The sequence below is a fragment of the Lissotriton helveticus genome, chromosome 9 (genome assembly GCF_964261635.1).
Source record: "Lissotriton helveticus chromosome 9, aLisHel1.1, whole genome shotgun sequence".
Taxonomy (NCBI): Eukaryota; Metazoa; Chordata; class Amphibia; order Caudata; family Salamandridae; genus Lissotriton; species Lissotriton helveticus.
In genome coordinates this window covers 588,060,453-588,083,492 of record NC_136070.1, presented here as the reverse complement: position 1 = coordinate 588,083,492, position 23,040 = coordinate 588,060,453, and the positions used below count along the sequence as shown (strand labels likewise).

At 42.6% G+C, this 23,040-nt stretch overlaps 1 protein-coding gene across 8 annotated transcripts in view; it reads right to left on the bottom strand.

Annotated features, from left to right (window-relative positions):
• MAJIN (membrane anchored junction protein) overlaps window positions 1-23,040 on the bottom strand; it is an 801,090-nt gene that overhangs the window by 465,888 nt on the left and 312,162 nt on the right. For 7 of the 8 annotated variants that reach the window (XM_078660571.1, XM_078660573.1, XM_078660568.1 and 4 more), the window contains one exon: window positions 16,070-16,098. The exons of the other annotated variant lie outside the window; for it this stretch is intronic. In XM_078660571.1, coding sequence (XP_078516697.1) covers window positions 16,070-16,098 — 29 coding nt within the window. The remainder of the gene's footprint in view (window positions 1-16,069; window positions 16,099-23,040) is intronic. 8 annotated transcript variants of the gene reach the window in all.

Below are 23,040 nucleotides of genomic sequence, written 5' to 3'. Positions count from 1 at the left end.
ATACAGTTCTGCACGCCCACAGCCACCACCCTCCACATTTAATCAGGAGCATCCCCTATGGGGAGATGCTCAGGATTAGAAGGGTTTGCAGTACTGAGATTCAATGCATTGCAGCACAACAAGCCAGTAAACTTAGGTTTCTGGCACGAGGATACAATGTTAAAGCTGTCGAGGCTGCTATCCGCAAAGCTAATGCATTTCCTCGTGAGGTTGCCTTGCAACATAAAAAATCACAAGCCCCAACTGTTTCATCCATGCAGCAACCAGTCAGATTAATTTGGTCATTCAACAGTCAACACAGGGCCTTAAGAAAGATCGTCAATAAATACTGGGATTTAGTGAAGTGCGACCCAGTAATTGGCGAAAGCAGGCCTAGAAAACCCGCTATCACCTACAGAAAGGCTTATTCCTTACAAGATACCCTGGTAAAATCCAGTCCAGAATTATTAACAAACAAAGACTGGCTGAGTGGCAGTAAAGGTTTTAGGAAATGTTCTGTCTGTAAGGCATGTACTCATGGGGTCAATAGAACAGAATACACTACCCCTTTCTCTGAGGTCCCGTATAAGATCAGCAAAAAGCTTACCTGCAAGAGCGAGTTTGCAGTGTACGTGTTGGAGTGCCCGTGTGGTTTAAGATACGTGGGCAGCTCGAAGCTGCAAGTCCACAAACGGGTTCTCCAACATCTGAGGGCTATTAACACCAATGACCCTGCCTACCCAGTGGCTAGGCACTTCAAGGAGTACCATAACAGCAACAGTACTCTGCTGAGGTTCTATGCCATTGACTCAATAGATCCTATGAGAAGGGGAGGTGACAGGAATGCTGCATTAAGAAAGCATTAAGAAAGCTGGAAACAAGGTATATAGTGATGTTAGATAGTAAGGCCCCTCATGGGCTTAATGCCTCAGAAGATTTTTACACCTGTCTCTGAGGCAGCCGGTTGTTTCACAATTTGTGCCAAACTGCAGGAATATCTGGCACACAATAGTCCATAGTTGCATACACAATGACATTAACCTACTGTGATACCAACGGGGTGTTGTGTATGTAAGGTGTGTTAGTTGTTTGGTGAACTTAAAAACTCTTGTTTTTGCTTATTTTTGAACATGCTACTAGATGTGTCTGTCTGTCAGACTGGGACCAGTCTGTCTAATTTTTTATTCACTTGACACTTAAGTAATTAATATTCACATACACAAAAATATCGAGCACCGTTTGTATAATTTTGTATGTATATACATTTTTTTGCGTTGTCCAGGAATGTTCCTCATCACAAAGGACAAACTGGGGTGGATCTTACGTGCTCTGTATTATACACGCATTTTTTGAAATAACACAGTGTGATGTGTCAGCCCTTGTACATACAAAGTTGAACTATGGGTTACATGCAGATACATGTTAAAGCATCGTTATAGGATGTTTGTATATACTGTATATCTAGTAGTTTTGCATTTTTGTATTTTTGTATATATGTTAGTAATAGGGATATGACTAACAATGTGTTTGTAACATATATTGGTCTAGGAATTAATTCAAACAATATGAGGACCTGTATGGTGGTAGTTATTTAAAACTCATCAACACCTGTGTAAGCCATCGCCATCTCTATAAGATAACGCAGGATTATCCAGCGTAAACACCTTGTGCTGAGGGATTTAACCTAAGATTGTGATTTCATGATTTATATGCACACAGTAACGAAAACGGTAAATGTGCAGTATTTTTGCTATTTTCATTGTGTTACCTGCATATATCCATTTTGATTGGACAACGTTTATGCACTTGCACTTTAAATTTCTGCCATCGCCCTCAGTGGCGCCATGTGACCAAGGCCGTTGGAAGGCCGAAACGTTATGCTGTCCGTTGCAGAATAAACAATTACTCACGGAATTTTTTGGGTCTCCTGTTTCTTGGCGGTGCCGCGGCGGAATGGAGTCTGCTGCACTTAGCATTTGAAACTGTTGTGCATATATATATATATATATATATATATATATATATATATATATATATATATATATATATATATATATATATATAATATATTATGTTATATTACTGGAAGCTTCAAGCAAAGTGTTAAGAGGAAGAAAGAGATATGAGTCTTCAGAAGCTAATTGAATCTAACACTGCTATACCCAAAGATTGGCATAGTTTCCTTTGATGAGACGAACACAAGACAGAATCGTCTGGTTTACTGAGTAGGCGTCTACAACTTATTAACAACGAAGGGAAGCAAGTAATTGTCACCTGTCAGGATAAAGATGAAAGTTCCAGGCCAATTACGAATTTCGAAATGATGTCCAAGTTGCTTACCTTCGGTAACGCCTTATCTGGTAGAGACATGATCTAGCCGCAGATTCCTTACCTTTAAATTTCACCGGTGTCAGGCTGGGAAATTCAAAGGTAATGACTTTATAGCTAGATCTCTCTATCAGATATTGCCTTGCAGCCATGAGAAAGCGGCCACACCAGTTATGCTTCATTCTTCCCATGCAGCAACTGAAGTTCATTCCAAAATAATGATTCTTACAGTAGATACCGATGTAGTTGTTCTTGCAATTGCTAATTTTAAAATCATAGAATGTCAAGAATTGTGGTTAGCATTTGGTGCAGGAAACAAGTACAGCACATACCAGCTCACACTATTGCAGCAAGCTTAGGCATTGATATGTAAATGTAAATGTAAATGTAGTTGAGCTTATATAGCGCACAGCTACCCGCAGTGGGTGTCCCGGCGCTTGCTTAGGGAACCCTTCCTGGTATTCCCCTGTGAGATAGCAGGGTATCCACAAGGTGAAAGTCAGGCATCCCGCCGCGAGGGGCCGTTGTGGAGATTAAGCAAGCTATTGCCCAGAGTCGCAGAGTGTGAACCCGTGAGTCGAGGAGGCACCGGGGCGAGAATTATCGAGTCCGTGGAATTTTTTTTAGCCCAAGACCCCGCCGAGGCGGGGAATTGAGCCCTGGTCCAGGACCGATCTCAGCTTCCGGGTCTGCTGCCTCTAACCCCTGAGCCACACTTCTCCATATGTGTGAATCTCTGCCCTTTTTCCATGCTTGTACCAGTTGCGACACCACATCAGCTTTTTGGTGAGAGGGAAGAAAGCAGCTTATGACACCTGGATGGCACTATCTTCTTCTACTCCTACATTTACATTTCTATTTTTTTTTGTTGAATATTTTTATTTGCTTTTTACAGTGCATAAACACAACAGGATTGTCACAGAAGACCATCAGCCACCACCCTTCATCCCCCCGCCCTCCTCCCCCCTCCCGCAAAACCATACTCCCGTCTTCCTCTTGACCGGGCTTTACATTGCTACTCTAAGAGCCCCAAAATACTAAAACACATTCCCAGTTAAACCCGCCTCCCAACCAAAGCAGCCGAGTCCCCCTCCCTCCCTGGTTCACAATCCTCCATCCAAGCCATGATATCGGCGCCATTTCTCCCATACTCTATTGAACTTCTTAGGGCACCCCCTTGCCTTGTACGTGACCCTCTCTACAGCCACCTACATTTACATTTCTGACAGACCAACCAAGCTCTGTTGATCTTGTTCCATTGTACTAATGTATAGCTGCACTTGTCACTTGCATGAAATAAACAGTGCTTGCCAATCAATGTTTGTAAGTGGCAAAAGAACAATTGAAAATATCCCACCTACTTCTTCAACATGTTAAATGATCTGTGTACCAAAGGAGCCATGTTTGGGGTCAAACTTTAGTGCCCATGCAAGGATTGCCAAATTTAAATGATTGGGGATGGAAGAAGATTGATGGAGTAATGGTACCGCATTGGACAACCATTCCGGAGGCATCCATGGCATGCAAAGAACGTATTTGTTGTGGGTGCAAAATGTCATGATGAAATCTAATGCAAATGCTCAAAGGCAAGCCACCTGTGCACTGACCTTTGCATTCGCAGTGGAAGCTGTTATCAAGAATAGGACAGTATACAAACTCAAATCATCATTGTTTCATATTATAGAAATGTTATCAGGGTTTAATATAGTCTTGCATTTTTTTATTTTCTGTTGTGGATAAAAATTGTAACTTTGATGTACAGATCTGTCATGTTTGACGGAGCCACCCAGCAAAGGTACAATGTATTGGAAGGAACTGCCTTGATGGCCGGTGGACATTTCAAAATTTGGCGCAGCGGCACCTCCGTCAGTGTGACGGAGTAAATTATTCCGTCGCCCTGGATGAGGAGGGGCTGTCGGCCCAAAAACTGTATTGGGCACTAAATCCGTGATAGAGAACAACATTCCTGAATCTTGCTTTCAAACTGTTTTATTTTGCTAAAATTCGCTTTTGAGGTGTAAATGTTTTAGATTGTGTTGGCAAAAAATTGAAGATAGTGTTTGGTGAAAATATGGACAATTGTGCTGTTTAATTATGATTTTGCTTCTGCTAAAAACAAATGTGCTATTTTGACATTTATTTTACAAAGTTAGCCTCATATGTTAGCTGCATGTCTTTGCCAATAAATGTTTCTGGCCTGATCACTGCAGGGTCTTGGCTATTTGCTTGTGTTGTGATTAGCTAGATTGACTCATCTGAGTACGTCATGCAACAAGGTTGTAGGCTCTTTATTCACATTTTCCAGGGCACACCATCACAGTTAAGTGTGCTCGAGGTACAGAGTGACTCCCTTATTTGGGCCTTGAAGGGCATTTGGCCAGAACCATTCTGCGAAGGGCACTAGGCCTGAACACCTCTGCTCATTCACTGTTAAGTTTGTTACTGCCAGCAAGAACCCAATCAATCAATCAATCAATCGTAACACTTGTATAGCGCGTTACTCACCGGGAGGGTCTCAAGGCGCTTGGGGGAAGGGGTCGGCTACTGCTCGAACAGCCAGGTCTTGAGTTGTCTCCTGAAGGCGAGATGGTCCTGGGTCAGTCGAAGGTGGATGGGGAGGGAGTTCCATGTCTTGGCCGCCAGGTAGGAGAAGGATCTGCCTCCGGCGGTGGCTCTTCGAATGCGTGGTACGGCGGCGAGGGCAAGGCTAGTAGAGCGTAGCTGGCGGGTGGGCGTGTAGAAGGTCAGGCGGTCGTTGAGGTACTTGGGGCCCAGGTCGTGGAGAGACTTGTGTGCGTGGGTGAGGAGCCTGAACGTGATCCTCTTGTTGACGGGGAGCCAGTGCCAGCCCTTAGGTGGCCGGAGATGTGGCTGCGTCGGGGGATGTCCAGGATGAGTCGGGCGGAGGCGTTCTGGATGCGTTGGAGTGAATGAGAACAGCCCTGTGTAACATGATCTGTAATATGCAATGCTTACTGTGTGTTTTCATGTTAACTGTGTTTTATAGTGGTTGGCGTCTAGGCGCTATAATACTGTTTGGGGTCAGAACTCTGCCCCAGAGGGTTGTAGAGACTTCTGGTTTTCACTGTTTATCCTAGTTTTATGTGTAGAATAATTATCTTATGTGTATTAAAGTACTTTTCTTTTATAAAAAGTAAAGCACTGACTGGACATTGAGTTTATCAGCTGGTGGTACGGTTTACACTGTATTCTGAATGTCTAACCCCACCTCACCTCCTTGAGTAAGCCTTGGACTGCTCTGTCTCGCTACCCTGAGAGAGTCAAGTGCTGGAGAGGAGTACTTGGTTATCCAGTTTTGGGTCCCTTAGTACTGAGGCCCCAGGACATCAGTGAGGGAACACTCCAGTTGATGCGATTGGAGCGCAGTTACCCCTGAGTGCCCTGGTGCCCAGGAAGCCGGGTCTAACATTGGTATGCGTTGGAGTCTCCTCTGTAGCTTGGCTGTGGTTCCGGCGTAGAGGGTATTTCCGTAGTCCAGTCGGCTGGTGACGAGTGCCTGGGTGACGGTCTTCCTGGTCTCGGTGGGGATCCAACGGAAGAGCTTACGGAGCATACGCAGGGTGTTGAAGCACGATGAGGAGACTTGCAGACTCTAGCTGATTCAACAGAGCCATCTTATTAGCTACAAAAATTACAATCTGCATGCAACATTATGTACCTTCACCAGATTTGACTAAAATGGTATCTGTCCTTATGAAAACCACATTGCCAAGTCCTTCAAATTGTTCAAAATGTGTTATTAGCAATACTCTAGCACATCAAATGATTGCCTTTAAAGCATATAAAGTGTCTCAATAAATTGCCTGGTACATACATAGTTATAAGAGTTCTTATCCAGGTGACCAGACAACAATTGACTTATAAGTGCCACGTGACACTCTTGGCTGGTTTTAAAATATGAATGTAAAAATTAAACCATTGCTAAATGGCAAGTTACTTGGTGGTGGTTCGGCTTTATGTTTGTTTGACACTAAATTGATCAAGCAGCAATGCAATACATTTGCAGAGGCTTAGTTGAGAATATACTTGCTTTAGTAATACACTCTTACTATTATACTGCCCCAAAGAGAGACAGGACTCACGGTTTCAAAGTGCTGTAATGTGTGCTAAAGAGATCTAAGATGGGATCTTGGGACAAGAGGCAGTAGCAAGAACTGAATGGCATATTGGGGGCTGTGATAAAGAACACTGAGAATCCCTACAGGACAACAGGCAGAGTAGTTTCTGGGATCCCACAACAAACCCCATGAAATGTAATGAATTTGTTGTTTCACTTTTCTCTTTTGAAGCCGATATGAAACAACACAGGGGCAGTTTATCAATTTTGTGGACCAATCATTCATAGTGGGAAAAGTGCATAGTCGGTGGAATATATCCAACCGTAAACTTGTAAGAACAAATCTATGCCGTGAATTTAAAACAGATTTAAGATATGGCCGAATATTAAAAGTGGTTAAATTCAATTGATTATTTGTAACGGAAGGTTTTGGGAGTTCAGATATCAGGTCAAAATTCTCCAAATGTTCCATAGCTTCCCTTTTCAACAATTTTCTACTGATTGTAGCCAGCAGCACTGGCTTCTCGAAATATTCAGAGTGGTCCATATCATGGAAAAACCGTTGGACAAACGCCAGCCATGGGATGTACAAATATGAGGATGATTTGAGACAATCAGCTATTAATGATCGGTTGAGGTCTGTATATTCTGAGGACCAGATAGTATGCCAAAGTAAAATGGGTTCTAGTTTGATTACATTTGTAAGAAGAGGTGCACCAAGTTCAGAGTGAAATACATATACTGATGTACTTTTGGGTATTGCCAAGAGATGTCTAAAAAAAATCATTTTCTACTGATTGCAGCTCTACACGTCTTGTGTCCCCATATGCCGGTCCCATTAAGTGCTATGCTAACACATTTTGCTTTGTAGATCTTCATCATCATATCTGGCGGGTTTGTTCCAAAGGGCCTTGCAAAACATCTGAGGGCCCAGCAGGCCTTAATAAAAAGGCTCTTTCTGTTTTCAATGGCCTTCCTCCACAGCCCCTCCTTGTCGAATAGGACTCCGAGATAGGAGAATGTGTCAGTAAAATCAATCTTTGTTCCATTTATTACTATAGTTCTACATTTATTACTGTTTTTACCGCTTTTCATAATGAATGTAAATGTATACTTGTAAAGCGCAACCCGTCCTGGCTTTCCCTGTGAGATGGTCCCTCCTGGGCACACCCAAGGTGAAGCCAGGCATTCCCGGTGCTGATGTGGCCGTTGTGGAGATTAAGCAAGCTATTGCCCAGAGTTGCAGAGGGGGACCCATGGTTAGCTTAGGCACCTAGGTGAGAATTATCGAGTCCGCAGACATTGACCCAAGACCCTGCCGCAACGGGAATTGAACCCTGGTCCCGGGCTGACCTCTGCTTCAGGGTCTGCCGCTTCTAACCAGTGAGCCACACTTCTCCACGTCTTGGCTTGATTAACACGGAGTACCAATTTCTTCATATAATCAAAAAAATGAATGAGCAATGACTGCAGAGCCAATGGAGTGCAGGCCATAAGAACATTGTAGGGGCAGGACTGGGCGAGCACCAACTTGCAGAAGATCTTTTGCGGCTGCTGCGAGCTCCTTCCACACACTGTTTATATACAAAGAAAACAAGAAGGAAACCAGGATGCACCCATGTCTCACCCCTCTCTCCACACTGAAGGCTTCAGTACATTCTACGCTTACACCAAATCTTACCTTGGCTCTGCACCCCGTGTATAGGTCTCAAAAAACCAATAATTGACATTTCCACCCCCATGTCTTTCAGTTTTAACCACAGCTTGTCGTGTATTACGCAATCAAAAGCCGATGAAAGATCGACAAAGGCTAAGTAGATCTGCCCCTTTTTGATCTTAGCATATTTACCAATAAACATGCTTAAATTGAGACTCTGCTCTAGTGTCCCAATACCAGGGTGAAAGCCATATTGCAGATGTGACAGTGCAATTCCGCACACTGCTGTAATCTTTTCCAAGATTATCCGTCCTGCTACCTTTACTAGAGAAATCAATTAAGGACATTGGCCTGTAGCATGCTGGATTTAAACGATCTCCCTTTTTGTATATGGGCACAATAATTGATTCTCCCCATGATGGTAAAAGTCCCACTTTACTACTAGCCCTTAAAACTTGGGTCAACAGTGGGCCCCACAGGTTGATGTTATCTTTGTACAGGTCAACGGGGATGGCATCTGGTTCTGGGGCTTTGCTGCTTTTGCTTGCTTGGATTGCGCTAATAACTTCCTCCAGTGGGAGATGGTAGAGGTTTGGAACATAGCTACAGTCTCATTATTAACTTGTCCATGTTCTTGTAAATTAGTTATGGGAGGTGCTGAGTGATTACAAACGAAAGCGATTAATCCACTCTTCCTCCAATATTGCAACCTCAATCTTGGGGTGTCCCTCTGTGCTCCATGGTGAGGAATTGATTATCCCCCAGAATGATCTGTCGTCTTTGCTAATGCTGGCCTCCTGTAGGGAATCCCAAGTGGTCTCTCTTAAGTGTTGTTTCCTCCTCTTTACTACCGATTTATAATCAGCTCTACATTGATCAACCTCACTCTTGCTCCTTGGTGTTTTATGCGGGCATCCTTAAGGCGCTTGTGGGCTACGGTTATCGGCGTTTTCAGCACCGCTGATATCGGCTGGCTGCTACCCTGAGATAAGAGCTGCCTGTCTTTTCACGAACATCAAAACCAAATCAGTTTTAATTACCTGAAGGACCAGCAGGTCGTCCGTCTTGCCGGAAATATTTTTCGAGCAGGGTCAGCTTTCCGTTTACCATCAGGAACCGGCAAGCAAAATAATCATCTTCTTTACAAGGGCTTACAACAAAACAAGACCCTGCACATGCATCTCGGGTGACAGCCTTTTTCTTGATGATTCAAGATCTGCCTCAACTCTTTTTAATGTTAGAACAGCCTATTTTCCTGAGCATATACGTCTTGCATATATGAATGCATTGTTGGAGAGCGCTTATCGTTCATCCTCAACCTATGGACTTTGTCTATAACATCTTGAGCACAACATTCGGTGGTGGAACTCCTGATGAAGGCAGTGTTCTGTCGAAATGCGCGAAGAGTCACTTTGGAAACCACGCAAAAGAGTCAATTATTCATCAATTTGTTGTTCTTCGCTACATCCGTTACAAATCAAATCATGATTGTTAAAAAGATCATATACATCATTATGATTATGTGTATGTAGTATGCTTGTGGTTGTGAATGAATCCGGTCAGAATGTTGTGCAATTGCTAGTCCCTGTATGACCTCTTTTTCTCTTAATGTGTGTTTTATATTTACTAAAATTATAAAGATATTCAACAAATAAACTTTTTTATACTTTTCTAATTCCTAGTGTCACTATTGTCTTTTACCTCACAATGATTTAACTGTCTGAAGTAGCCCTAGAGTATTTACATTAATGTATTTTCCCTGTCTAGGTGTACTTCTCACCTGTATCAGGGGGCCCCTTTATTTGGCAAGTGCTTGTGGGATTTACTACATACGGTATCGAACCAGCCCTATTCCCCCGTTTTTGTCTTTACTCTCTTGACCAACATGCTCTCTTTAACACCCTGTGTAATGGCCAAGGAAGCCGTGATAATTTCTTTTGGGGGAGTATTCTCACTTAAACATAAATTAATTTGTTCTTTCCTATTAGATATTAACTGATTAAGAAGATCTTTTGGGTTTATCTGAGTCCAACGCAAACTGTATCCATTGTGTCGGGCAAGTTCAATCCCCTCTACCTGTGGAATCACTTAAGCCTTCACTTGATTAAAAAAACTGCACCATTTATAATTGCAAACTCAGAGGGAAGTGATCACTTAAGGATATTGAATGAGTCTGACAGTTAAAAATAAAGCCCATGCAGTTGTTCGCCAGTAAAACATGATCAATGATACTGTTATTAGTTGTTCTATTAAAGGTCTTCTTACGGTTCACATAAGGTGTTGAAATTTCATTAGCGAAGGACAGATCATATTGACATATTACTTTGTTTAAGTTGTTGCCATATGGACTGTTTATACAATGGGGCTGCTCTACATCCTCATTGTTTGTCACTTCACATGTGTTGACCAAATGGACGTTACACAAATGCTTGTTAAAATCCCCCCCCCCTTAAGATCGTCATATATTTTTTATTACAGACCGCAATACGCTCTAGGTCATTGTTTATTTCTTGTACGACCTGTTATCCCTATCATGGTGGCATTCTTATGAAAGTTAAATATAATTAAAACAGCTTGTCCTTTTGAATTACAAACCAATAATTGATAGGATAGGTAGTCAGTGGCGGAAATAATATTAGTAAATTGTAAAGTATTAGCTACGTAGGTACGCAGATCCCCTTTCGCTCCACCATAATTGGATGGAATGGCTGATGTAAAGTATGTCCTATACCCATTTAGATGGACGTTCTCTGTGAGCCATGTCTCTTGTAGACAAATAATTTGATATCTGTCTACAAATCTAGCCATTCTGTGGTCTGTATTTTACCTCGTAAGCCCGCCACATTCCGAAACAAGCATCCAAATAATCTAGTTTCTTGTTGAACAGATTTTTGTGTATGAATATTTGTAGGGAGGGGTCTCGCGTTACTATTTTATTTTATTTTATTAAACTTGTAAGGCGCACAGCTACCCGCAGTGGGTTTCCCGGCGCCAAGGGACAGACTCAAGAAGAAAAAGGACTAGCAGGCTGGACTTCTTGGACAAAAACCGTCTACTCACTGCTGAAAGAGCCAAGTTTTGAGTGACTTACGGAAACGAAGAAGAGAGGTCTCCGTCTTTAGGGCCATGGGAAGGACTTTCCAAATTTTTGGGCCCAAATGAGAAAAGGAACGACCACCCATTTTCACTAGCCTGAACCTGGGGACAACAAAGTCACCACTTCCAGAGGATCTCAAATTACGGGTTGGATTATATGACTGTATTAAGCCCTGAAAGTATTTCGGCGCTGAGCCTAGTTTAATCCTGAAAACATGGCAAAGGGCTTTAAATTTAATTCGATTCGAGATCCTGAGCCAATGAAAGTCTCGAAGAGCAAAGGAAGCAGATGTTCTTTGCGGAACATTACAAAGGAGCCGAGCAGCCGCGTTTTGGACCACTTGGAGCCTATATATCGTTGCGGAATCTGCTCCAAGATAGAGAACGTTGCCGTAGTCCAGGCGAGAAACAACCAATGCCTGCACTACGGTTCTCTGTGTGGAAAGAGGCAGCATCCACAAAATTTTCTGAAGCCATCTCAAGGTGGCAAAACAGATGGACGCCACCTTGGCTGCCTGTTGCCTCATAGTAAGATTTTCGTCTATGAGGAATCCGAGGTTCCGAACTTGGGTGACGGGATGAGGGGTTGGTCCCATGTCCGTCGGCCAATGGTGCCAACTATTAACCAGATGGGCTTTATTTTTGTTTCTGTGAAGTCTCCTTGTGAAATGTTTTGATGATAGTGCTTGTGGCAATGCCCACCGAGTTTTACGTGACAAGTCTTTTCTGCCCATTCTCCTTGCTGGAAGACGTAATACTCCTTCACCTGGCGCGCAACCCCAAGATGGAGATTCTCGCTGTGTTTTCAGGGAGGAATGGTAAAACATTTTAGTGGGTATCAGGTGTGTTTTGGCCAGGCGCAACCTAACCAAATATTGGAGATCCAGAACATGCTGCCCACCCGTAGGAGTCATTGAGGGGTATGAGCCACTGCTCAATAGCAGAAAAGGCAATGTATACATACAGGGGTTGCCCAAACAAGTGCATTGGGATATGGGGGAAATTCAACGACCATTTTCACATTCCTTAATCTAGAGGTGGTTGGCGGGGTCCTGCACTGTATTCTGTATGTGTTGCATTTCTCAGCTGTCTGTGAAAGAGATTGTGGGGGAAATGTGATTGACTGGGTACTTTCTCAACATACACCTCCAGATAACCTAAACGTGATGCAGTCAATGTTGTATTTGTTATAAAGTTGTTACTATACAACAATACAAATTATTTTGAAGAAAAAGAGACATGAGAGGATAGCTGAAGTGAAATGGTAATAACTGATGACTAGAACAGCATAGTAACAAAACGAACAGATTTTTACTAAACAGTTTCCAAACTATACCGCAGATGTACCAATCCTGATTTATTCTTGACTTACAACTTAGAAGTGTATAAGAATCAGTCCTTATTTGTAAATTGCATGTCATGATATATAATAGATAAAAAGTAACACTTTCAAAACACTACCATCAATGGACGTGTGCAGGTATTTCTAAAAATAGCACGGGTCTGATCTAGATTTCGGGGGAGGGATCACTCCGTCACAACAGTGATGGATATCCCATCCACCGAAATATGAATCCCATATTAGCCTATGGGATTTACATTTCAGCAGCAGGATATCCATCACCGTTGTGATGGAGTAGCCCATCTGCCATAATCTAAATGAGGCCCAAAGTCTTACTGCAATTTTGTCTTGCAAATGTAGCTTTTGCTAAATTCAGAATTAAAATCAATGGGCTATGTCTTTGGCTAGAACCTGTAAGATGTGATTTTTTTACTTTTCTTTCTAGGGAAGTTCAAGAGTATTGAATGATGTATCATGGACTTGAAATACCTTTATACTAAAGCAATAAAGTAATACGAGATTAATGAAATTGTGCCGTATGAAAAACATTTTTTAGATTCAAAAATACTTTGTTTAATGGCATTCAAATAAACGACAACTGAAAAGAACATATTGTTAGGAGCTCATGCACAGGATAATACTGGGAAATGAGATGGAAAATCAAGAATCACAACTGTAATTTCGACCTTCTTAGAGAAAATTATCTTAATCATAAAATCCTTTAAAAAAAAAGGTTATAACATTAAATGTATTATAGTTGCCTATAGAAATGGATTACTTTATCTGCGTTTATACAGATACAAACATATGACTGTTTTAGGTTCAGGATATTCCGGGAAATGTACTGTTGTTTATGAGTTTTGGTAACAAAAATTGGATTTGCTGCAGTATGTATTGGTATTTGTCTAGCTAAAGAGCAACAGAGTGCTGTACATTATGGGGTGTAGCAACGGAGTGCTGTCCATTATGTGGAGTGTTGAGAGACAAATTACAAGATCGAATATATCAAATGGGGATTACAGTAATATATTTTACTTTTTTAGGCCCAGGGAAATTAAATGGTTTTCCCAGAATCAAACTATATGGAGTCAAGTATGAAGGCTAGGATTCAAGCCTGAATCCATCGGTTATCCAACCAGCATCTCTAGCCACTTAAGGCCACATGCACAAATGTTTGAAATTGCAAGTTACTAACTGCGATTCCCTGGGTCGCAAATAGACCTACCTTGTTAATATTCATGAGGTAGGTCGTAATTAGCGAACCACTGGGAATCGCTAAAAACACAGGGATGGTGACCTGCTGAGGACAGCAGACCCGCATGTCTGTGTGCGCTTTTAAATTAAGCAACTTCTTTTTTTTTTTTAAATGCAGCCAGTTTTCCTTAAAGGAAAACGGGAAGTGTTAAAAAAAAAAAAAGTTTCAGCTTCATTTTTTAGGAGTAGGCAGCGGTTCGTGGGACCGCTGTCTGCTCTTAAAAAATGTTTTTACATGCATTCATCCAGGGGAAGGGGTCCGCTGGGCACCCCTTCCAGTTTGCAAATGGGTTTCCACCAAATTGAATTTGGTGGTAAAAAGCAAATGCTTTGCAACCGCTTTCTGGTCGCAAAACATTCATACCTACCATTGCAATTCGTTATTACGGAGGGACACACTTAACATGCCCCTTCCACAGCCTGATTCGTAAAACCCAAATTACGATTCAGTAACAGGTCATCATATCACAATTAGGGCTTTGTACATCCCAAAAAGGATTTTTCCTGTGGCAAACGATGGCCCAATTCAGCAAAACGGACCATTTGCGACAAGAAAATTGCTTCGTACATGTGGCCCTAGGTCACATCTCTTCAAAATATTGTTAAATATTACCACAGAATCATTTCTCCAAAACAGAAAGTTGGATTTGTATGAGAACGCATTCAATAGGAAATCTACTGTAGACGGTGCTTTGAAGAACAGTAGCATTTGGGAAAAACCAAACAATTATGTTTGCTGAGCAGTCACATAAAACATGGTTGTCGCTCAGAAAATATTCAATGCATTCAGAGGGGCCGCTATGGCTAATCTGAAGGCATAGAGACCTCTGCCAGGCGAGCACATATTTTCTAAAGATGCCATAAGTCCCCAATTGATGTGTCCTTTTTAAAAATTAAAGGAAGGTGATCTTAGGACGTTCAGATGACAAATATGGAGGACAGTGAGGGGAAGAGATTTAAGGAGTTTTAAGATAGATGGTTAGGTAAAGGAGGCTTAATGGTGACAGTTACCTCCAATATTAGTGATGCAAGGTTTTAAAGCTTTAACGGGTTTCCAGGGTGTGTTTTGTTAGTATTGCTCTGAGTTGTTTTCTTTTAAATAATTTGTATTCACATTTTTTAAAGAATATAACCAGTACAGTGTGATTGATACAGCATAGTACAATCTGCGTAAAAAACATATGTTCAAGAGAACTGAAAAAAACAGTATTGCATCATGGAATAATGTAATCCTTATATGTCGGCTACCTATGCATGAATAACAGAAAGATAAATCAATGGTGTCAACTATGAAGGTGGCAAGGAATATTTCTCTCCGGAGTTCAAAGGCACCTAGCATAAAGTCAGTATAACAATGAAGGATCTCAAAAGGGGAAAACAGTTCTAAACAATAACTGAACTGTATAAAAAACATAAGGAAAATAACGAAGTCTGAACAGTGGGTGCGCTCGCTCATGAGGTTGAGGTTGCATATCATAAATGTCGCAGAGCCATCAAGGGGCAGAGGGGGCAAAGAGAGGAGAAACAGAGCAGAGAAGAAAATAAGAGGGGAAGGAGAAAGATATGGTCCGCATATGTAGTTAAGTGGTGGGCGGATTAGTCTAGTGTAGCTCTGTTTCATTAATGCAGCATTTTGCACATCACAGATAGTTTGTCATGCTTTGCATCATCTTACCTCAAGGACTGAGATGAACGAGGAGAATGCCAGACAAGAAAAACATGGCACAGGAAGCAAGCAGACCACCAAGAGGAAGGAGAGGAGAAGTGAAATGGAGAAAGGGGATAGGGGACAAGTGGGGAAAAAGATGTGTCAAGCTTGGGCTTCAGAAGACCACCAGAAATATGTGACAGAGTGGACCAAACACCTGGCAAATGGCTAAATGAAGTGGTAAATGGCTGGAAATAAAGTGGTTTTATCTTAAACATTAAAGTCATCGAAGTGAAGGGAAGGAAAGGATGATTGTCATCATGAGTGAACGGGTATGAGGGACGAACTTGGCAAGGGTCAGAAGGAATCAACATATATTACAGAAACAGGCAGAAGTCAGGGATGTGAAGGGTTTCCCAACAGTAAACAGAAATGGGTCAGTGAAGGGGGAAATACCGGAGAGTGAAGGACAGAAAGAAGGGCTTGGGGGAAGTCTATATCAGACAAGGACAAATTAGTAGATAGCTAAAGAGATAGGTGCCAAAGTAAGATGTTCAAAATGTTACATCATATGGACAGCACCCCAGAGGCCCTGAACTGCCAGGGATCCAAAGCAATCATCAACATTAGGGGAATTAGTACAACAATTAATGTTTTTCCACATGTAATAATAATTATGATACTTACAGAGACCTGTATACGGGTTGGCTCTTTTGCTGTACAATTGTTAAAAAATAAAAACTCTGTTACTTCTTTAAAGGAAAGCGAGATTCAACTACTTATAATAATAATATTGCATCAAGATGTACAGATGGCTTGTGAACAGTAAAACATTATAAAACACAATTATCAGAATTATTTTAGACACAGATTTAAACTAACAACAATAAAATAAAGTCTGCTGAAAATGTAGACATGCTTCTGATAGAGCAAGCTTCGCATCGCGACTTGCTCGAGTCATGAACCTCGCCCGTGTGTAATCAATTAATAAATTTTGTACGTCTTACTAATGTTTATTTTTATATTTGAACGAAGTAGATGAAGCTTGTCTATGTGTTTTCTAACACAACTAATCCATGTCTCTAAACATGGCCGCCGCTTGGAAAATTTCTTCTGCGCATGCGTCAGTCACACTCACGTGACCTGACGTAGTTATAAGTTTGGTGGGAAAGGGTGCGCATGCGTAATACACAGCTTTCGTGAATAACGTGGTGATGCTCTTGTGACAGTGTATATGTTGCTAACATTTAAAACCGCATAGTATATTTTTATAATGATAAGTTGAAAGTACCAAACCAATGCTGTGTTTTCATACCGTCACTTCTATGTTTTAATTTGTTTTCGCTTACTTTTCATGTATCCTCGACTCGGAGGGGTGCTGGGCTGGGGAGTCCATCTTGGAGGGTATTTCTGCGCAGAATCGTAGAAGCTGCTATGGCACTGAACTGAGGCCAAAGAAGGTTGATGCCAGAGCCACCCTGGGAAAGAACACCTTCGCCCAGTAGCAGCATCATGATTATGCTCTATTGTAACGAAAATGTATTCTTTCACTGTATTCTGTGCGACTTTCTCATGGGAACCCCAATCTTGCTAGGCGGTGCCCAGAGATGTAAATTAGGCCTCCAAATGGTCTATTCTGATTGGTGTGTTACCCAAAGCCTACCTTAGGACCAATCCAAATTGAGGGATTCTGACACTTTGCAACATTGGGGGGTGGTACACCGTCCCAAAACAGTATAACTACCCTGGGTTCACCTAGGGAAATTGTCTGACTTGTCTGGTTTAGCTGACCTGTCACTGACCCAACGCATTCAATAGGTGACTGAAGATACAGAGTACTGCGGAGCACTCTGTCCGAAATTGACCATAGACTAAGGTTTTACTGAACCTTAAAGTGCTGGTGGAGCACTTTGCTGGGAGTTCGCTGACCCAATCGGGGTCTTGATCGATTGCTGCAGAGAGGGTGGAGCGCAGGCGTTGCTTCCGAACTGCGGGTGCTGGTCCTGTCCTGAGGGTCCTGTCCTAGAGGTCCTGTCCTGATTCCTAATCTGAGGGTTTCCTGTCCTGTCCTGGGTGTCCTTTCTGCACCTGCTGTCCATTGAGGGGTATCCTTCCTTGAGGGTTTCCTGTCCTTAACTGACACGTGGCCAGGGTTTGGTTTCCACACCAGTCTAGGTAAATATTGCTCTGAATCTTTAAATCTTGCACCTTTCTATTTTTCTGTCTTTTTGCTTCAATAAAGACACACCTTTGCATATGTTAATTTTCCATGCTTTTCCGCAACCGTTGAATCATAAAGTCATTTGCATTTATTTCATAACGTATTCCTATGTTACCCTACCTGTTTAGAAATTATATTTTGCATTGCAGTTTGTCATTTTCTGATCTGGTCTAGAACCTCCTTACTTAAACTGTCTAAAGAACTTTTGCCCTAAATGCATAGCATATTCCTGTTGCATCTCATATCAGAATTTCAATGATTACCCTGACATTATTTCTCTATAGTTATGTACTTTTCATTATCTTGATTATTGACTGTCTTATTCTGGTAAATCTAATGATTTCTGAGAACGAACTTTAGATAAAGACTTTAAAACTTCCAGTTGTCCGTGGTCATTTTACAAGGGTTTTGAATGTTATTTGTTGGGTTTGTATTTTGCTGCCTTTCCTTTTACAGCTAGCTCCCTGATCCATTGTGGTCATAGGTACCCGTGTCGGTGGATGGTAAGTCGGGTACGCTGAAGGATAACGAAAGGAACTCACAAAATTTGATAGCAGACCGTGAGGTCATCCGATCAATGTATATGGTGATTTGAAATATATGGGCCCGAAGCCGGAAGTGGCGAAATTATTGGTCGGGTGACCCGCGCGCTCTATCAGTTTTTCTGGTAGCAGAGCTATGGTTAGGGAATAGTTAAAGGTTAGGTAGGACTAGTTAGGCTAGCCAAGTCGGTAGCTGCTAACACTACTGCTGCTATAAGAGCGGCCATTTCGGGGGACTTGATCACTCTCTTGAGATGCGTTGCTTTTGAAATTTATGAATTGTTTGAAAATTGTTATTCTTGTTCTTATATTGTTATATGTATTAATCCATGCGTATGTAAAGCGGTTCGTTAAGTGTTGTCGGAACTCCCCGGGGAATTGAATGGCAAGTGGTGAATAGAATCCATTGCCTTGAGGTCGCAGGCTCAAGGAAAGTTAGGTGCAGGTTAGGTAGAACCAGAAGCACTAACTAGGGCTTTTTCTGAATACATGTGTGAATAAATGTTAGTAACGAGGTTCATTGGCCAAATTCCAATAGTGGCGTAACCTAGTAAGGGTCACATCGGAAGAGTAGCAGGTTCATCGGAGCTTGGGTGAAAGCAAAAGGGGTCCGCTGGGAAACCTTAGACTCGGATATATCCCGGAGAGAGTGGATGGGTCTAGGGAAGTAACAGGTTCACTGATGCTAGAGTGAAGGGTAGGCGGAAGAGATCTACCCGCAGCGTGTGAAAAGTAAATGGAAGTAGTTTACTTGCAGTAAAACAACTCTTTCCTGTCTAGACACTTGAGCACTGTGGCGAATGTGTATTCCTTGTAAAATAACCAAGCACTAGCACTTTAGAAAGAAAGAAAGTTTCTGTTACCTTGTGAAGGGAGGGAGTCAGTCGCGAAGCGTCTCTGACGTCACTCCGTGCCGCGCTGGGATTGGTAGAAACAGCGGGCGGGTAGCGGGGCTGGAATTGTGAAGGAGGGGTGAGCGCCGAAGCGTGAGAACTGTCTCGCGAAAAGGCCGCGCACCCATTGGCTGAAAATATTTGAACTCGTGCACCACATTGGTCGCATGGAATTGCAAGACGCATTCTGATTGGAGGTAATTTTGTAAACAAAGTTAAGCGTAGGAATCGTATGTGGCACTCGTATACTCCAGAGACTAGACCCGATCCAAGAAACCTAGGTTTTGAAAGGGATCAGTGGAAGGCTAATAGATACGATATTATGTACGGAACTAAGAGAAAAATGTCCCTTGTAAATAAGGTAAAGAATTACTTCAAAAAGGACAAGCCGATTCAAACTAGAGAGGGCATTGTTATTCCACCACCAAATACTCCCGCCTCTTTCATGATGTTTGACAGAGGGTACAATACATGTGTGTGGTTAGAAAATTGGGTAAAGTACACAAAAGATGACGGAATAATGGCTTTTCCGTTAGAAGGTACCTTTAATGGTAGGATCCTATTCAATTTAAGAACCCGAATGAATGAATTGCATCCCAGACCAAGATTAACGCAGTATGAAGCATTAGAGGAATGGGAGATTGAGGCTTTCCAAAGAGAAAAGCCCCGAATGGACAAAGGGCTGACCAAGTTTTACCCAAAACTGAAACAAGAAACCAGAGATAAAAAGATGAAACAGTGGAGACAGAGCATGATTGTTGAGGGACTGTTTCCCATGATGTCAGCAGAAGGTCCTCCTGGGGGGGGAAAGAGGACAGAGAAATCCAAACACTGGGGGCCCCTCGGAGAATCAGATGACGAATTGTTAGATGACCTATGCATGAGAAGTCCGCCTCCTTATAATGAAGGACACCGACCTGCAAGTGCAGGAGATATTCCCCGGAGACCTCTACAAAGGGAGGAGGTCAGGTCCGTAAGTGTAGGAGGGAATTATCTAATTCCTCCTTATACTGAGGATATAGGGCCTGTGGAAACCAGAAGTATTTACCCCAGGAGACCCGTGGGCGGGGAGACGGGATATTCACAGGAAGGAGATTTCTGCTCTCGCCCTCCCTACGGAGGTGAGATGAGGTCCTTAGGTTCAGAAATGCCGTTATTACAGCCCCAAAACGAGGAAGATCCGAGAATTCTAGGCACAGGAAGTTTGTTTCCGAAGCCTAACTATGGCGGAGGGCCGAGTGAGACTCATCCCACTGCCCCGAGTTATGCTCCCATTCTGACCCCGCAGGTGTTACATGGAAACTCCTTGGACAGGTCATTAGAAGAGAAAGAGCGAGAAGCGCTGGGAAATCAGAGAGCTGAAATAATACGGAAAATGGCACAACTAAATGCAAGTCCTGAAGCCTTGACAATCCCAGTAACAATCGGACCGGTGGTTCCGTTGTATGGGGACCGTCAAGGAAGTCCGAAACCTCCCGTAATTACTCCTGTCATTGCACCGACCCGACCAGAACCATTAATTATAGATGATCAGACCAGTGAGTGCGAGTCGGAGGTCTCGCTGCTAGATCTGCCCGTTAGAAAGACCGGAAAAAAGATACCGAAGCCGCACACGTTTAGTACGAGGGAAATTCAGATGGAATCGACCTCGGGTACTAGGAGTGTCACATTGGTGACTCCTGAAGAAATCGAAAGATGGAGTCAGGAATTGGAAAAGCAAACGTCCCCAACGAAACCTTTAGATCTCTACAAGCTGAGAATAGAAATAGAGGAATTGATGGCAGGAAACGTAGGATTAGACAGATTAAATACCTACTCCGAAGACGAAATGCTGTTTATCTGCAAAAGTCTCACCCGAAATACCCGAGTACTTCATGAAAAACTGACAGACACTGCTGCTAGCATGGAATAGATATTTCAAGATCGAAACCACTGCAAAAACCATATAGGGCAGATTTCTCAGACAAAGATTTGGAAAACTTGAATGTTTCAGGGAAGAAAGCACAGGTCAAGGAACTATTGTCAGTATTGCAAAAATGGGGAGATGTGGAAAGATGGAAAGCCAGGTGGGTCAAGAAAAAGGATGAGGCCAGGTCTAGACAGGCAACTTCCGAATTTGTTCTAAGGGAAACTGAGAAACCAGAACAGTTATGCCCTATGCGCGAAGTACCAGGTGGAAAATATGTGCACGTTCCATGGTCCAGACAGGATATTGTGTCCTTTACTAACGATTTCCCGAAATTGCGCGAAAAGCCAGTTGACTGGTATAGACAGGTGGAAAGGTTCGTAAAGGTGCAAAAATGCCTGTGGAAAGACCTGGATGGGTTTTTCGACATTGTGGTCCCGGTAGATCTATGGACCGAGTGTAAAATAGCCATAGCTTGGCCTAGTGAGGAATACCCAAGAGATGACAAAACAGGGGAACCATCGAAGGAAGTGATGAGAAAATATGAGCAGGTAATTCAGCATCTGAAACTAAAAGTGTCAGCAAAGGAAACTGATTGGACCAAGATAGATAGAACCACGCAGGAAAGAGACGAGACAGTGCACTCCTTTTATGAAAGGCTGTTGCAGGTGTTCAAAACATACAGTGGAATAGATAACATCGAGATGAAGGATATGACACATTTTATTTACAGGTTTGTTAATGGTTTAAGACCCGAAATTTGTCAGTGGATAAAAGATAACAAAATCTGTTGGCACACTAAAAAGATGGATGAGGTCCTACGGTACGCAAAGTACTGTGAGGACGAGATGGCAGAAAAGAAAAAGGCTCTCAAGGAGAAGGTTATGTGGGCTCAAGTGAAGCTCGCAGAACAGCAGGAAAAACAATTGAGTAAAATGGCCAAAACTACTCAGAACCAAGGTCCTGGGGGTGGGGGAGGAGGTAAGCCCCGGCCCAAAATGAGCAGGGAAGAGGCTAAGAAGAAATTTCCCTGCCACCAGTGCGGAGAAATTGGACACTGGCGAGACGAGTGTCCCTATTTGCCGGATGATAACCCCAAAACACCTGATTTAACTCCACAGACGCAGAAAGAAAGACCAAGAAAGACCCAACCACAGGTAAAAACGATTCAGTTGCCCCGAGCACCAAAGCAAGTATTTAAGGGAAAATCCACGGAGGGTGATGATGTAGAAGTCTGGGAAAGCAATGAGAACAGAAATACAGCAACTTCGCAGTATTTACTAAATGATACCTTCTTTTGTGATGACCAGTACTGACGGGGCCTGAGAGGGGAGGACGAGGAGTGCGTACTTGGCGCCTCCTTGCCGGTAGACCAGTCCGGACCATACATTGAAGGAAAGGTTGACGGAAATGATGTCACTTTTCTGTTGGACACTGGCGCTGCCCGTTCTACTGTGAGAACAGTAGACGTTCCAAACCTACCCCTCTCGGGAGAAGCCATCCAAGTAGTGGGTGTATCTAATCAACTGATTAGTACTCCTGTTACCGAGCCCATGGAGATCTCAATTGGAAACTTTAAAGAAATGCATAGATTTGTCGTTTGTGACACCAGTCCAGTGAACTTACTGGGACGTGATTTGCTGTGCAAAATGAACTGTACCATCTTTTGCACACCAAAGGGTGTTGAAATCCAGACCCCAGATGAAGATGGCATTTATAAATTAATGTTAATCAGACCTGACTCAGAAATTAAACAAATGACTTTGCAGGATTTGCCCAAAAAACTCCAAGAAACAGTAAAGCCGGAGGTATGGGACTTTACCGGGAAAGATGTAGGATTAATGAAAAACGTAGACCCCATACAGATAGCAATAAAGGACAATGCACTATACCCCAATACTAAACCCTACAGAATGAATGCAGAAGTGAGAGCAGGTGTTGGCCTGGAAATACAGAAATTGCTAGAAGGAAACATCATACAGGAAATAATGAGTAGCCCATGCAACTCACCGATTATGGGCATCAAAAAGCCTAGTGGCAAGTACAGAGTAGTGCAGGACCTAAGAAAGGTAAACAAAATAGTGGTTCCTTGCTGT